The 15,879-nt window shown below is 46.1% G+C and overlaps 3 protein-coding genes across 3 annotated transcripts; 2 read left to right on the top strand and 1 right to left on the bottom strand.

Moving 5' to 3' along the window:
* The first annotated feature begins 1,283 nt into the window (after positions 1–1,283).
* On the top strand, positions 1,284–6,501 carry LOC123426903 (kinesin-like protein KIN-14N). Its single transcript, XM_045110810.1, has 16 exons — positions 1,284–1,689; positions 2,083–2,227; positions 2,307–2,416; positions 2,497–2,616; positions 2,700–2,903; positions 3,009–3,218; positions 3,294–3,368; positions 3,834–3,980; positions 4,055–4,178; positions 4,268–4,377; positions 4,653–4,814; positions 4,905–5,104; positions 5,454–5,535; positions 5,610–5,714; positions 5,801–5,905; positions 5,994–6,501. Exons 1-16 carry the CDS (start codon positions 1,453–1,455, stop codon positions 6,159–6,161), a joined length of 2,304 nt encoding a protein of 767 aa, XP_044966745.1. The 5' UTR covers positions 1,284–1,452; the 3' UTR covers positions 6,162–6,501.
* On the bottom strand, positions 6,477–7,561 carry LOC123426904 (photosynthetic NDH subunit of lumenal location 3, chloroplastic-like). The gene is made up of 2 exons (XM_045110811.1): positions 7,171–7,561; positions 6,477–7,034 (listed from the first exon to the last, which is right to left on the bottom strand). The coding sequence occupies exons 1-2, from the start codon at positions 7,457–7,459 to the stop codon at positions 6,640–6,642; spliced, it is 684 nt and encodes a 227-aa protein (XP_044966746.1). The 5' UTR covers positions 7,460–7,561; the 3' UTR covers positions 6,477–6,639.
* A 6,057-nt stretch (positions 7,562–13,618) lies between these two features.
* LOC123430371 (extensin-like) lies at positions 13,619–14,725 on the top strand. Its single transcript, XM_045114236.1, has one exon. It carries the CDS (start codon positions 13,892–13,894, stop codon positions 14,450–14,452), a length of 561 nt encoding a protein of 186 aa, XP_044970171.1. The 5' UTR covers positions 13,619–13,891; the 3' UTR covers positions 14,453–14,725.
* Positions 14,726–15,879: the final 1,154 nt, after the last annotated feature.

Genomic DNA, 15,879 nt, shown 5'->3' with positions numbered 1-15,879 from the left:
TATTCCTCAGCCCTAGATCCGTCGGAGCAATGGGATCCCCATTCTTCTCTATCCGGCAAGGACCATTTTCTCTGCTAGAGTTTGGTTCAGATCGTGATCTGTTTGGGCCATCGGCATACATCGAGTCCCCAAACTTCAGCTTCTTTTCACCATGAATTCCCAAGCCACACTCCTTATGCTCATGACCAACTAGGCCACAAAACTTACAGAACCGGGCTATCTTTTCATAATGAACAAGATAAACCTGTCTTTCTTTAGCACGGACTATACTCACAAACTTGGTAAGGGGTTGTTGGATGTCATGGTTCACCTTCACCCTTACATAGTCGCCACAAATGTTGCCGTTCAGACACATCTCCAGAATTTCGCCAGCACCTTTGAGGAGTTTCTCAACAATTTCCTTCTTGCAATAAGGGTCCGGTAGCTTGTGTATCTGGAGCCACATGGGCATTGTGATCGACCACGACATCCTCCGCTCTAATAAAACCATCATACGGGCAGAGCAGCACCACCAAGTTACGGAACAATCATGGGCCTTGCATCATTATGCGTTTCCAATCACCCAAGCATGATGCCTGGACGTTGAATCTATTGGGGCTGACAGGCCGAAATCTCACCCCTTGCGCTGGGTTCCACGCCGCCCTCATATCTTTGTAGAAGGCAGCTTGAGAGAAGTCTTTATCGGTGCGAACCCTAGCTAGGGCTAGCCACCTCACACTTTCCTTGATACCCGGATCCACTTCGTCAATCTCCATATCATTGAACTCCTCGTCATTGAGGTCCAGTTGATCGAAGAAATTTTCTAGATCGAAGTTTCCAGCGGCCGCTCGTAGCAGAGTTGGCATCCGAAGTGGAAGCCATCAGGTCTTGGACTGGAGGGCTGCCATGGCCGGCGAGGGGCGCCGATCTGGCCGGACTCCGATGGGTAGGACTCTGGGGCGATCGGATGGCCTCTCAGAAAAGAAACCCTAACCGCAGAGGTGTAAGGGAAAGTAGGCGAACAATGTTGCAGGAGCGTAAGGGAAAGTAGGCTGACAATAGCCTTGTCACCCAAGACTCTCACTCAAGACGCGATATCGATGGCGGAGTAGAGAAAACCCTAAATGAGGGTCCAGTAGAAAATGTGAGAAACATACATGGACAGGGCGTAGATAGGTGACGATATGGCTATGGCCTTGTGCACTTGTGCGTTGTTTAAGCCTTCAGGCTGAACTGTTTTTCTTTTCCTTCCTGGACGTTCAGGCTCAAACAGAGTAACACACACCCCGCTCGTTCTTCAAAACCAAATCCCGCTGCCTCCGCCCCTACGCTCCTCCACCCCGCGCCCAACCCTAAGATTCGCCATTTCAAAAAAGAAAACCCCTAAGATCCGGCGCTGCGCTCCTCCTCCCGGCGCACCAACCCTAAGATCCACCGCCCCTGGGCTCCTCCTCCGCGCGCCCCCGCACCGCCATGGCCACGCGCGACCGTGCCGCCCGCGCGGCGATGCCCCGCCTCAAGGAGAACGACACCCAGTCCAAGCGCCAGCGCACGGCCGCGGGCACGGCACCGCGCCCGCCGCTCTCCACGGCCTCGCAGAACGCCGCCGCGCCTCCCCCCACGGAGGCCCCCATCGAGTTCGCCGGGAGGGAAGACGTCGACGCCCTCCTCAACGAGAAGATTAAGGGCAAAAACAAGATGGACTACAAGGTATGCTCTTTTTTTTCGCAACAGACAACAGAATATCAGGTGGATTCTCCCGCTTTGGTGGAATTGCCTTGCCTCTTGTTTGCTGTTTTCATGTCCTCTCGGTCCTACCCTTTGGGTAGCCCGAGACACGAAATTCTGTTTTTTAGCTTGCAACAACGATTTAGAACCTGTTCCACTGCACTAATCTGGCGCCCAGGTTGTAGTTTGTCCTGCCCTTTGCATTCCATGCCTCTACGGGGTGATGAATGCATAAGTGAAATTCCATGATTTGGTAAACTAGTCCTGCCTCTAACATGTGTTGCTGATGAGTTACTATTTCCTGCTATTCTGAACTGACCATTATGGTCTTTGGCTGTTTTCTAAACAACACCAATTATGCGATTTCTTCCGCAGGGAAGGAGTGAGCAGATGATCGAGTACATCAAGAAGCTGCGTGCCTGTATTAAATGGTTGCTTGAGCGGGAGGACGCAAACCTTGCTGAAATCGGGAAACTCAATGGCCTAATCGATGCTGCAGACAAACATCATGCTGAAATTGGTAACACTTCTTCATCTGTTGGTGTTCAAACTTTTACAATTGTTGACCCTACTGACTGAATTGGTATGGTGCCATCTAGTGGCTCAGTTGGAGTGCAAAATCCAAGAATCCGTCTCAATGAAAGAGGAGCTTCAGAAACAATACGCCACTTTAGGAGAGAGCCTAAAGAAAGTGGAAGCTGAACAAATGGTGTTGTGCCTTGTACATTTTGCTATTTTTTCTTTTATGGATCAAGAAGCAATCTGTAATCACAACTTTGTAAAGTGCAGGAATGCCTTCGATCTTATGGAGACGAGAAGGAGGCTAGGATTGCTGCAGAATCTTCAAGAAATGAGCTTTCAGAAGAACTCAACAGAGTTAAGTTGGAGCAGAAGCGTCTCAATGATCAGGTATTATTGTTGTTCAATATCTTTGCTACTAAATTGTTTATTCACAATTGTTCATGTTTTAACAGTATTTCTATTATGTTTAGATCAAGATGCTTCAAGATACAAATAAGAGGCTTCAGGAATACAACACTAGCTTGCAGCAATATAATTGCAACCTCCAAGCTGATGCAACAAAGAATGCTGAAACAATAGAAAAGCTGCAAAAGGAGAAGAATACTATGGTTGAAACAATGAATGGTTTGAAAGATCATTCTAACTCATTAAAGTTGCAGCTTGATATGACAAAGGTAATATTTTAGTTTTCATCTTTGAATTGCATTTCTTTATGTCTTAAACTTTCTTCTTACATTTGCAAGTTACATGCTCATAGCTAACCCTTTTACTTTCTGCAGTCTTCACAGAATGAAGCTTTGAAACAAAAAAATAATTTACTGAATGAGGTTGAAGCTCTTAGAGGTGAATTACAGCAAGTAAGGGATGACCGTGATCATAAATCAGCTGAAATAAATTCATTGCTGAGTGACTTGGGTGCGTTCAAGGAACTGACAGGAAAGTCTTCGACAGAATTAGAGAATGTCATGATACGATGTGATTTACTTGAGGTATGATGATTATACACACTCAGTTATAATGTTAACAATTTCAATTATGTTGACTTATTTGTTTCAATCATGCAGGAAACTTGTTCAAACCAAAATGAGCAGATAAAAACACTGCAAATTCAACTTGCATCGGCTAATGAAAAGTTGAAGGTGTGTATTTTTACAGGAAATGTTCTTTTCAGCTGGTAGAATCTGCAAACTATTGGTCACGCCAAATCACTTTTATGTTTGGTTTGTTGCCAAATATTTGGCTGCCAACGGGTCCTTGGTTCCTTCCTTCATAGATTCTTGCCAAATCTTTTGCCAACCCTGGGCGTTGGAATCCCATGCCAAATAATTGGAAAGCCAATATTGTCAGGGTTGTTATAGGCTAGAATCAAACATACCCATAGTTTCTGATTTGACATTTCTGTTTTTTTAAATATTAACAATTAGCCTCAGAATAAGCATTTATAGCTAGGAGCTGCAAAGTGTAATTCATTTGTATCACTATTATGTCCTTGATTATAATATTTATAACAGTTCTGCATGCTTGTTATTATTTAGATTACATTACCATACTTTCAATATATGATATGCATGTTTGTGTAATGGTTGGAATTGTTTGCTATCCAGAGATCTAATTTAACAACTATGGAGACAATGAGTGAATATGAAAACCAAAAGAGAATGTTGGAGGACCTACAGTTACGTCTTACAGAAGCTGAGCAAAAAATTGTGGATGGGGAGAAGTTGCGGAAGAAACTACATAACACTATACTCGTAATGATTTATTCTTTTAAATACTCATACTAATCTCATATAGTATGTTTATTTATAAGATTAATGTATTGCAGGAGCTTAAAGGAAACATTCGCGTTTTCTGCCGAGTCCGGCCTTTATTGTCAAATGAATCCGGAGCTGTTTCTTATCCAAATAATGGAGAAAACATAGGTCGTGGTGTCGAGTTGATGCATAACAGTATGTTACATTTACTTTTTTTTACTACTCAGTATATGTTTATGTATGATACTTTCTAACTTCTGCAATATACTTTCCTTTCATTTTAGCACAAGCGTATTCCTTTGCGTTTGACAAAGTGTTTGATCATTCGGCATCCCAAGAAGATGTATTTACTGAAATTTCTCAGTTGGTTCAAAGTGCACTTGATGGCTATAAGGTATTTTTAGTGGTGGTATAACTATTGTTGTATTTTCAGAACCGATAAATAATGAATTAAATTATGCACAAAATTGAGAAAAAATAACTGTTTTAAAAGTACTCCTTTAATCACTGTACACTCCATCTAATTGTTTTAGCCAAGTACTTGCTTGTTTTTTATTTCTTGAATTGAATGTAATTGAAAGTAAAATAATTATTTTAATTTAAGAAAAAACTATTTTTTGTTCTCAAATGATGATGTATTATGGAACTAACCGATCTCGAACTATATAGGTATGCATATTTGCTTACGGGCAAACTGGTTCTGGTAAGACGCACACTATGATGGGAAATCCTGAGTTCAATGATCAGAAAGGGTTAATACCTAGATCGCTTGAACAAATTTTTGAAACTAGTCAATCTCTTATGTCACAAGGATGGAAATATAAGATGCAGGTGCGTTCCAATTGATTTGTTACTTATTTGAATTAAAGACTCACCCGATATTCTCTGTCTTTAATCCTAATTTGAGCTTATTTTTTGTAGGCTTCAATGCTAGAAATATACAATGAGACTATACGTGACTTGTTAGCGGCAAGTCGCACATCCATCCAAGATGGTGCTGCTTCGAAATATAATATCAAACATGATTCCAATGGTAATACCCAGGTGTCTGACCTCACAATCGTTGATGTACGAAGTATCAACGAAGTTTCTTCTTTGCTCAAGCGGGCTGCACAAAGCAGGTTGACTCGAAGTTCTTTTGACATTCAATGAAACTACCATTGATCCTTTTTTTTTTTGCTTAACAATGATAAGTTGTGACAGCACATGCAAAATCGTATTGTGGATGCAAGTTCTAATAAGTTAAAAGCAGCATTTCCTTGATTTGAACTAAAACTTTTCCAAACATATATTTTGTACTCTTGTAATTGATGTTTAGTACCATGTTTTTTTGTTATGCTATATATGTTTTGATTTACTCAGAGCAACTCTTTAAAAAGTGTCCAATTTGATTGCAGTGTCTCATTTTTTTTGTACTTGCATGTATATATGCTACTCAACCAGTATTTGTTTTTTCGTTCTTAATTGCAGATCAGTTGGAAAAACACAAATGAATGAAGAATCATCTAGAAGTCACTGTGTTTTCACGCTTCGGATTTTTGGTGTAAATGAGGTGTGTAATCTTTTACTGATAAATTCAGTTAATGCATAATATGTTCTCAATGTTCGCATTGTTATTCTGTGCAGGGAACTGATCAACAAGTGCAAGGTGTTCTCAATTTAATTGATCTTGCAGGCAGTGAACGGCTTAACAAAAGTGGTGTCACAGGGGATAGACTCAAGGAAACCCAGGTAATTTGCTATCCCTTTGTTTTGTGATTTAAGTGTACATTTGTAACATCCTTAGCTCATATATGGTGTTAACTTCAACTATTTAGGCTATTAACAAGAGTTTGTCGTCCTTGAGTGATGTTATCTTCTCCATTGCTAAGAAAGAGGAACACATTCCATTCAGGAACTCCAAGCTGACGTATCTACTCCAGGTAACTTCATAGTACCGAAATTAGGGTGTGCAGTCTCAATATAATTTAGTGCCATTTTACAATCTACAACTGTTTTCCTTGTACACAGCCATGCCTGGGTGGAGACTCGAAGACGCTAATGTTTGTGAATCTATCCCCGGAAGTGTCTTCTACAAGCGAGTCTATTTGCTCGCTTCGTTTTGCTGCTCGGGTGAACTCTTGTGAGATCGGCGTCCCTCGTCGTCAGACTCAAATGCGCAGCTTGTCACAAGGATGAGTCTACGCAGTCAATTCACTGTCAAATCCCATCCCATCCATGGGCCATCAGTAATGTACGTGTGTTGTTTGTTTGTTGATAATTGAGGGATGCAATCCATCATTTGCACCGCATTTAGAGGTTGTATATTCTCATTTGCTTTGTTGTTTGTTCTTGCTGATTATATTAACAGTCAGTCAGGTGTGGCGTGCTGACGTTTCCGTTTCAATCATCTAATCTGTATCGGTGTTTGATACTCTACTATAGCGTAGTTGAGCTCTGTAGGTGTACTGGCATTCAGCCTTTTATGGCTTGGCTTGTATTAACTCTCATGAATTGCTGGGAAGAAGTATTCCACTGACCTGCTTGTGTGGTATCTCTTACCAATTTATCAGTATCACCAAATGTACATGTACATTACATCACGCACAATGGTATAACTGAGGCTATCCTGGATGGAGTTTCAGTTCGTGAAAGAACTGTTTCTCCTGGGTCCTGGCTATGCCATTCTTGTCATGACCTCCTGCAGTATGAGCTTTGTGTCAGCATAGCAGGATCCTATGTCGGTGTCATCCTTGGTGGTGACGGCGGCCTGCAACTTCTCGAAGCTGTCGAAGAGCCGGTTGGCGAGGTCAAGAAGCGGTGGCTTGGCGTCGGGGTCTGCGGCGGTGATGAGCTTGTCGAAGTCGTAGTATATGAAGGTGGCCTTGAGGCGGAGGTACTTGTTGACATAGTTGGAGGCCTCTTTGCCGAGCAGGTCCTCCAGCGCCAGCAGGTCGAAGGCAGAGCTGCGCACCCGGTAGGCGTGCGCCGCGAAGCTCGGCCCGATGTCCGCCATGTAGATGCCGTTCTTCACGAAGGATCGCGTCCCTGTCTCGCCATTGTTGATCTCCTCTGCACCACATTCATCAGTGCCGGTTCAGTTCAGCAGTTGAAGCCTGAAGGTGAGGCCTCGCTAGGAACGAGATGCATCATGAGGATGAGGTGCTATAGCATGTATGGGAATATGGGAATGGAAGAGTGGCGGTACTGTTGCGGATCTTGGGCACCGGCAGGGGGAACTCGGTGAGCCACCAGCCGTTATTGGCCGGCTCCGGCTCCTCGTCGCCGTCAGCGGTGGCGCGGGCGGGTGTCGTGTGGAGCACAGCGGCGGTGGCAAGGCCGAGGCCTAGACTGAGGCAGGCTGATCGCCTGCCCGATGGCTCGGAGGTGTGGCATGTCACCACTCTTGGCCTTGGCCTTGGTCTCGGCCTCGTTGAAGCGCCGCCGCTAGTGGCGGCGGCGGCGGCCTGGAAGCTTGAGAGGTAGGTGCTTGCCATGTGCGCCGTGGGACTGGATAGCGCGGGCGGCAGATGGAAGATGACTGGTGTGAGAAAGAGCTCTGAAATTATTATCTTTTCCTTTTTGTGGAACTGTGGTGGAATTTCCTTTCATTATATTTTGTGTTTTTGGTTGAATTGTGTTGGACGCGCTGGAGAGGGCCATGCCAAATTGTGCTGATGTGCTCAGAGCATCCCGTAAAAGGGTCGAATCTGTAAAATAATCGTCAAAATACAGATGGTGACAAGAAACGCTGCTAGACCAGATCCCGTAACCGCGTTCGACCCGTAAAAAGTTTTGCGAGGCATGGCAAAATGCCCACCCACCCCGCGAAAATGCAGGTTTTCCCTCCCGATCCGTCGATGCATGCATATTTTTAGAAGCGGTTGGTTGGTGGGACATTTCACATGCGCTTTTCCCCCCACCCACCACCGTCGGGCACCGTCTTTGATTCCGGCCACACCAGCCACCGGGATCACGGCAGTGGGCCGCCGCAGGCCCTAGATCGACCTCCCACGCCCTCGTGCCTCAGCTTGCCAGAAATCTACAAATCGGCGACTGTTTTGTCGCGATCATCGGATCTGCCTATTTCGGCCACCGGCAGCTGTGCCACAGCCATGGATTGGTCGGGGAGCACCCGCACAGCCCTGACAAACCTCCAGCGCCGCATGCAGGTATTGGTTCATCCTTAAGTCGTCGGCGTAGGTTTGCCGGCAAGGACTCTTCCGGTCGTCGCCCGGGCCCGATGGTCGCTCAGCGGCTCGCCGGCTTGCCGTGCCACTCATACAGTGTGACGATTGCCTATAAACACCGTTGCAGCTCACATCCAACACACGACAACACCTCAGATGTGTATTCTTCAAATGCAAAAACGGCAGGGTATGATTTTCTTCCTCTACGACTTTGTCAACTTATTTGGGTAAATTAGAGTAGCTTATTGAGGTCTTCATCTATGTAGGAAGGTGGATGCTCATTTTGGTATTGGAAAGAAGAGTACATCGATTTATTGATAGAAAGAAACTTAATAGATGTTTGTGCACTCCTTAGTATAGTTGAATCTAACGATGCAGCTGCATGTGCAATTACAAAAAAATTAGAGGGGAAGCAACGTATATTTTTTAGAATTGAAGCCAAAGAATGAAGAATGCAAGTTGAAGGACCCCAGATCAACAATGAGAGCATGGATAAGATGTTGATCCAACTAGTGGGAGCAGTTATGAAAGTTGGATATCTTCTAAAATGTCTGATTGTGGTTTTTGTTTTCTTTGGTCTTGCTGTTTTGGCAAAGATTTGATGAATTATGATGTATCCAATGCATTTGAAGAAAATAAAGAAGCAACTAAAATATGTTTTCATGCCTGAATAAGTAATGGGAATAAAACGCTTTGCGGGCTGGCATGGGCAGCGACCGAGCAGACCCCGCAAAAGCGTTTTTCTGCGACCTGCAAACGACTTTTGCGGGGCAGCTCTATACGGGTCTACTAGAGATGCTCCTAGAGCATCTCAAGCCGCGCCCCCAACAAGCCCCCTAGGGCGTGTTTTCTTTCCACTGGCACCGAAAAATCGCCCAGTCGCACCTCGAGGACGCCGATTTTTGCCAGTTGGGCCCATTTTTAGGCCTAGCTATCACAAGCCGAACCTAGTGCGCCAACGAGCGCTTGGAGGCTCCAGCGAAAGAGAAAACGGCGTGTGGGCCGCCACTATTAGGCGGAAAACAGTTTTCCACCTCCAAATTGGCCCCTCGCGCGCACTACACCTTTTGCCGCCGTACCGACCCCGGCTTCGCCCACCTACCCACCGCTGCTAGAAAGGCCATCTCCCTGACGAGAAAGGGAGGGTTCGCCGCGGCTTCGCCCTGCTTTCGGGGCAATTTTTTCCGGCGCTCCGACCACGCCCGCGAGGCGTTCGTCGATTTGTCTCGGTGATGGACTCCGACGATGAGGAGGCATTCACGGCGCTGGTTTAGGAGGAAGCCGATGTCGAGGCCCAAGACGAAGAGCACCTCATGGTCCTCGCCGCTCTGGCCAGCCTGTTCGCGGGCAACGCAAAGCCACAGCGAGGTGGCTCGGTGCCGGCCCGGCTGAAGGCAAAGCAGAGGCATCGAATTGAAGGCTATTGGTTGCTCTACACCCTGCGCGAGGATGCAAGAACTCCTACTTTGCCAAGTGTCAAGAAGCTTGCAGGAAGGATGTTGACTGGGCATTTGGAGTGCTCCAATCTCGATTTGCTGTTGTCCGGTACCCCGCTCAGACCTGGTCGAAAGATCAAATGTGAGAAGTCATCACTGGTTGTGTCATCTTGCACAACATGATCATTGAGAGCGAGCATGAAGAGCCAGTGTTTGGCACTGAACCATATTACAAGCAGGGTCCTCTTGCCCAAGTTGATCACTGACTACGGCTCGCAGACGCGTTGGTTTCCCTCCAAGCTTAAAGGGTGATGTAGCACAACGACGGTAAGTATTTCCCTCAGTTAAGAAACCAAGGTATCAATCTAGTAGGAAGATCCACAAGACTATGTAAGCAGCACATGCACACAAATAGCAAATCGTCGCAACCCAACGCATGAAGGGGTTGTCAATCCCTCGTGGGTGAAGTGAGGATAGATTGATAGATGCAAATAAGAGTGATATCAAATAGAACGCAACAAGGTATTTTTGGATTTTTGATAATATATATATGAAAACCAAAGGGAAAAATAAAGTAGAAAAGAAAATAGCAAAGTAGAGATTGCAAATAGATGATATGAAGTAGACCCATGGCCATAGGCTTAACTAGTGGTTTCTATCGAGAAACAGCAAACGGTGGGTAGACAAATTAATGTTGGGCAATTGATAGAAAAGCAAATAATTATGACGATATTGAAGGCAATGATCATGTATATAGGCATCATGTCCAATATACGTAGACCGACTTTCGCCTGCATCTACTTCTATTACTCCACACATCGAGTGTCATCCAACATGCATCTAGTGTATTGAGTTCATGAAGAAACAAAGTAATGCCTTAAGAACGATGACATGATGTAATGAAGATCTATTCATGTAGGAATAGACCCCATCGTTTTATCCTTGATAGCAACGATACATGCGTGCCATGTCTCTTTCTGTCACTGGGTGAGCACTGGAAGATCGAATCCATCACAAAGCACCTCTTCCCATTGCAAGATAAAAGATCCAGTTGTCCAGGAAAAAAACATCAAAGAAGAAATACAAGGCTATAATAATCAAGCATGAATATGTTTTCATAGATCTGATCATAAACTCACAATTTATCGGATCCCAACAAACACACCACAAAAAAGAGTTACGTCATATGGATCTCCAAGAGACCATTGTAAACGAAAGATAAAGCCATCTAGCTACTGCCTACGGACCCGTAGGTCTGATATGAACTACACACGCATCATCGGAGGAGCACCAATGAGGATGGTGAACCCCTCCGTGATCGTGTTCCTCTCCGGAACGGGCTCTATATTGGTTTTCTTGGCTCTGGAACTTGCGGCGGCTGAAACAATTTTTCGTCGACTCCTCTAGGATTTTCTGAATATTGGGGTATTTATAGAGCTCAGGGGCGGTGGAGGGGGTGCCCGAGGCACACACTAGACACGAAGCCACGCCAGGGGCCTCTGGCGCGCCCTGATGTCTAGTGCCCCCCCGGGCCTCTTCAGCTGCTCGTTCTTGGTTCCCAAGTTTCCTTCTGGTCCAAAAAAATCTCCGTAAAGTTTCATGGCAATTGGACCTCATCTGATATGGATTTTCCATAAAGGAAAAAAACAACAGAAAACAACAACTGACACTAGGCACTATGTCAAGAGGTTAGTCCAAAAAAAATGATATGAAGTTTCTATAAAATGATCATAAAACATCCAAGAATGACAATACAACAGCATGAAACAATAAAAATATATAGATACGTTGGAGACGTATCAATATATCATTGTTCTCTCAGTCTTATCATGACAACACAAGATAAGAAATCTTCTAGATGTATAAGATGATGACATGTGCACAGGAAATAGAATACAATTCATACAACATACTACCAAGTCTTGAAAAACAAACAAACATTTGAGAGAGAGGGAGCATCAACAACATGTCACATATGCATGCGAAATTGAATTGAATTGAAGAGGCTTCATCTTTTTTCTATAAAGCAAATGGTAGATAGGAAAATATGAACCAAATCCATCCTGCTACTGCTCAATGACGAGAGTTTAGCACAAGGCAATCATCCTGTTGCCGTTGTTGTTGTTTTAAAATAGAGAATCACATAACTGGGTTCAATCATGGCTATACATAATATCTTTACCTAATTTGCAAGGGAGTTAAGAATAGATGTTTACAAAAAGTTCATTAAATCTACACTATTCTGTATCAATGCTAGATCTCTTCCAAATCTGCATAATAAAAATAAATTCTACTCACTAACAATATTTTATTAATCCATTCATTTGCTTGTGGATGATGATCTGCGGAGGGAGGGGGGGGGGGGCGGGGAGCTGCAATGTGTGTCGCGTTGGTCGTGCTTGAGCTCCTCCTCCTTGTGCTGCTCACTAACATGTTCCGTTCGCGCCATGGATCCGCAACAAAGGAAATCACACGAATAGAAATTGAGGTGAGGTGGGGAGGAGAGGGTGGGGCAAACAAGGAGGAGAGGACCAACCTGGGCCACACATGTGTTGGATTCAGTACCCTGTGACCTCACCGTCGCTGGTTGTGGCGAATCCTGGCAAAGAACAGGGGAGGCGTTCGAAAACCTAACCATAGGGGTGGGGAGAGGCCTTGAGCGTCTGATATGGCCGGGGGGAGGGAGGGTCGGACCTTGGAGGGCACGAGAGTGTGCATCCCGTAACCGGAGCTCGCCGGAACCGGACGGCATGGGTAGTGGCGTTGTCGAGGAGTTCGTGGGGGAGAGGGAGAGGGAGAGATGAGGGAGAGAGAGAGAGAGGGAATTTGTTTCTGTCCCATTTCTTTTTTTTTTCCTTTTCCCTCCTTTTCTTTAGATGCATGGGCGTGGGATGGATGTGGGGCACATCATCAATCTATGGCACAACTGTTTATGTGCGCTGAGCTTGTGACGGGTGATTTTCAAGGCCCGACATTGCTATTTGAGTTAGAAAGTAGTGACAAGTATTGCAGCATGCCACTCCTATTTTTTTAAAGATTTATCGTGAATTTAAAAAAAAAAATTACGGTGGACATTTATCGCCGCCTGCCACTGCTAACTCAACTACCAGTGACGGGTGTAATTTTGTGCCTCCCACAGGTAACATTTGTTCCATCACAAATCTGGAAAGATGTGAGTTTGCACCCACCACTCGTAAGCCAATAGTAGTGGCGGACGGATTTTGAAGCCCGCCACTGCTAATAGCAGTGGCGGGTACTATACTGCGCCCGCCACTGATTTGAGATCATCTATAAGCCCTTTTCAAGTAGCGGACGAGTGCTGAAGCGGGAAAGAGGACATTGATGGGCTCAGGTTGGCAATGTGGAGAGGGAGGAGGTGGATGGGATAGGTTTAGGGGAGCGACTTTAAAAGCCGGATTTGACCTCGGGTGGCAAGTCGGACCGACGCCACACGATGTTCACACACACCCCCTCCACCAGAGGAGGCGTCCGTCAGACTGCTAGGTTTTCGGACGATTCTGCGTATGTCCACGCTGTGAGGCTGACACGATGGGCGTGTCGTGGCACCCCCATATTTGACTCATATTTGGACTGAATATGAGGGCTCTCGGTCAACCCGGACGTTTGAGATCCGTTTAGGGCATTCGTGTGGGTCGATTTATCGTAATTGATCAGTGATTGGGGCGCTTATCCAGACATTTGAGATGGATTTGAGATGTACGAGTGTAGATGCTCTTACACCACACACATGATTCTTCTCTTATGAAAGAAAATACATTATTTTTTTCTTTTTTCTTTCTCAAAAAGAAGTGCACCCATTTTCTCCACTGGTTCGTTTTCCTTTTCTTTAAATATCTTCATGTACTTCATCCCTTAAAAAAGGGAAACGGTAGTAGGTGGGTTCTTCATGGCAGCAGGAGAAAATGGAATACATAGCGAGAGGATGGCTCTGCCGTGAACCCAGGTTTTCACCTCATTAGTGCTGTGCTTGTTCCAAAGCAGACGTATAGATGGACGACGGATCATGGATGGGGGTGGTTCCTTGAGAGGAGCACCCACCCTGCACTGCAGCCTGCAGCCTGCAGGGGTCAACCGATCTGCCTGGGCAGCCCCACTGTTTCACCCAGGGTAAAATCTGGACCGTTCTCCCCTTCGATCGGGCGGTGTCCCTCGTCTGAGCTCCAGTACATAGAGCAGAGGACCTCCGCTGCCGCTGTTTACTGCCTACACACGTACACACACACACACACGAGCACACCTTCCAGCACAGTGCCAGCCACCGGAGAGAGAGGGAGCAGCAGCCATGCGGTGGTGCTACGTGGGGAAGGCGACCAAGATCTTCTTCGCCGTCGTGGCCGCGCTCGCCGTCGTCGGTCTCATCGTTGCCGTCGGCGCCGTCGTCCACCGCGCCAAGTCCAGCCGCAACTCCGGCGCCGCCTGCGCCACCGCCGCCGAAGGGTGTCAGCCAGTCCCCCCCGGGACCGCCAGCCAACAGCCGTCCATGCCTTTCACCGCGGCCACCGCTCCGCCGCCGCCGCCCAATCCCACCTTTCCTGCCCCAGAAACCCCCTTGCCGCCGCCGCAGCAGCCGCTGGTGCCCCCTCTGCAGCCGCCGCCAGCACCAATTGCGTCGCCCTCGCCGCCCACATTTGCGTCCCCGCCGCCCCCGGACGTGCTGGTGCCGCCGCCACCGGCAATTGCTCCACCGGCGCCGGAATCTGCGTCACAGCCGCCTCCGGCTGCGTTGGCACCGCCGCCGGCGTTCGCGTCACAGCCGCCTCCGGTCGCGCTGGTGCCGCCACCGCCGGAGTTGCTGCCTGCCCCGCCGCCGGCCCCGGATGCGCCGAGTCCGACGGCGTCCTGACGGCATGTCGCCGATCCTTGACTATTGATGACTCGATCTCAGAGCAGATTCAGCTTGTAGTGCAGTGATTCAGGTTCAAGACATGGGATTAGTCTGCCGTTTTTGTTTTCAATTGCCGGATCGTACATCGAGGTTTCATCGATTCAAGCCGCATCTTGTTCTTTGTAATTCTGATTCTTGTCTACTCTCTGCTGACCTGACACTGACAGTCGTGTGCTCCTCCATTGAACATCATTTCTTGATGGAATCAGTGCTCTTATATTTGGGTGCCAATTGAATTGACCACCTTGGAGTTGGTCGCCGAGACGAGGACTGCTCTGTGACTCACTTTGACCATCCCTGATTTTGGGCATCACTGTTAATTAGTTCTTCACAACTTCAATTATTTAGGTACGGAGGAAGTAGAAATCATTGCAAAACAAGAAAACGGTCAGATATTGCTATGAGAAAACCAGGTGCATTCAACAAACATCCGACATCCTTGTCTACTCTACTCTCCTTCTGTTCAACAAAAGGAAAAAAATACTGCACTAAATAAAAGACAAAGGTATCGCCCATTTGCACTACATTTGTTTTGTAACCTGCACATAACTTCACTGGACCCTGCCAGGTTCTTTTCCTCCGGAGTCCTGCATCTGAGTCCTTTCACCTTGCACTAATAAGAACAAATAAGCAGCCAGCACACACATGCTTGGATGGAATAATTTCTCCTTGACCCTTGTCAGGAGTGAAAAAGTACAGCATCAGATACATTCTATTTTCCAATGGTTTGTTTCTTTGCTTGTTTGTTCAGGTGGTTCTTCTGCATAGCTGCACTCACACGCTCTCATGGTGACATGTACAACACGGGCTCCCAGCGACCAAACACCACCATCTCCTCGGCCGTATCCAGAACAAGTTCATTCACAGGCTTGCTCTTCAGAAATATATATAAAAAGGAAACCTTGCTGAGCTATGTCTTGAAACTGTGAACAAGAGACCACATGTCTCCTAGCTATAATTTTTTTAATCGTAATGTGCTAGTTGTATGAAGTTGCTTAGAGCATGGTTAATAGTATCATATTGCTAGGTTGAACAATAGTTAGCTATAAAAGAGTATTATTTTTATCATATATGATCCACCTTTCATTCTCACAACGCATCTAGAAGCACGTGCTAGAGTCAACTCTTCATGAAGAGACCGCTTCCCTTATCTTTCATCTAACTCAGCAAAAATATAGCCTGCTGACTGTATATTATTGTATTTGCTCTTAAACACTTCACATCTAAAGCACAAAATGGTCATGTTCTATTTCATAAATCACAGCACACGCTGTTCTTGGGTGTGTTTGGTTTGAGGACCGAAAGTCATGGAATGTCATGGTTCCGTCCCGAAGTCATGGGTTGGTTCCATCCTTGTGTTCAGTTGATGATAAAAAAAGTCATGG

The sequence above is a fragment of the Hordeum vulgare genome, chromosome 2H (assembly GCF_904849725.1).
Source record: "Hordeum vulgare subsp. vulgare chromosome 2H, MorexV3_pseudomolecules_assembly, whole genome shotgun sequence".
NCBI classification, from domain to species: domain Eukaryota; kingdom Viridiplantae; phylum Streptophyta; class Magnoliopsida; order Poales; family Poaceae; genus Hordeum; species Hordeum vulgare.
Note: the sequence above shows the minus strand (reverse complement) of the source record. Positions and strands in the feature narration are given on the sequence as shown.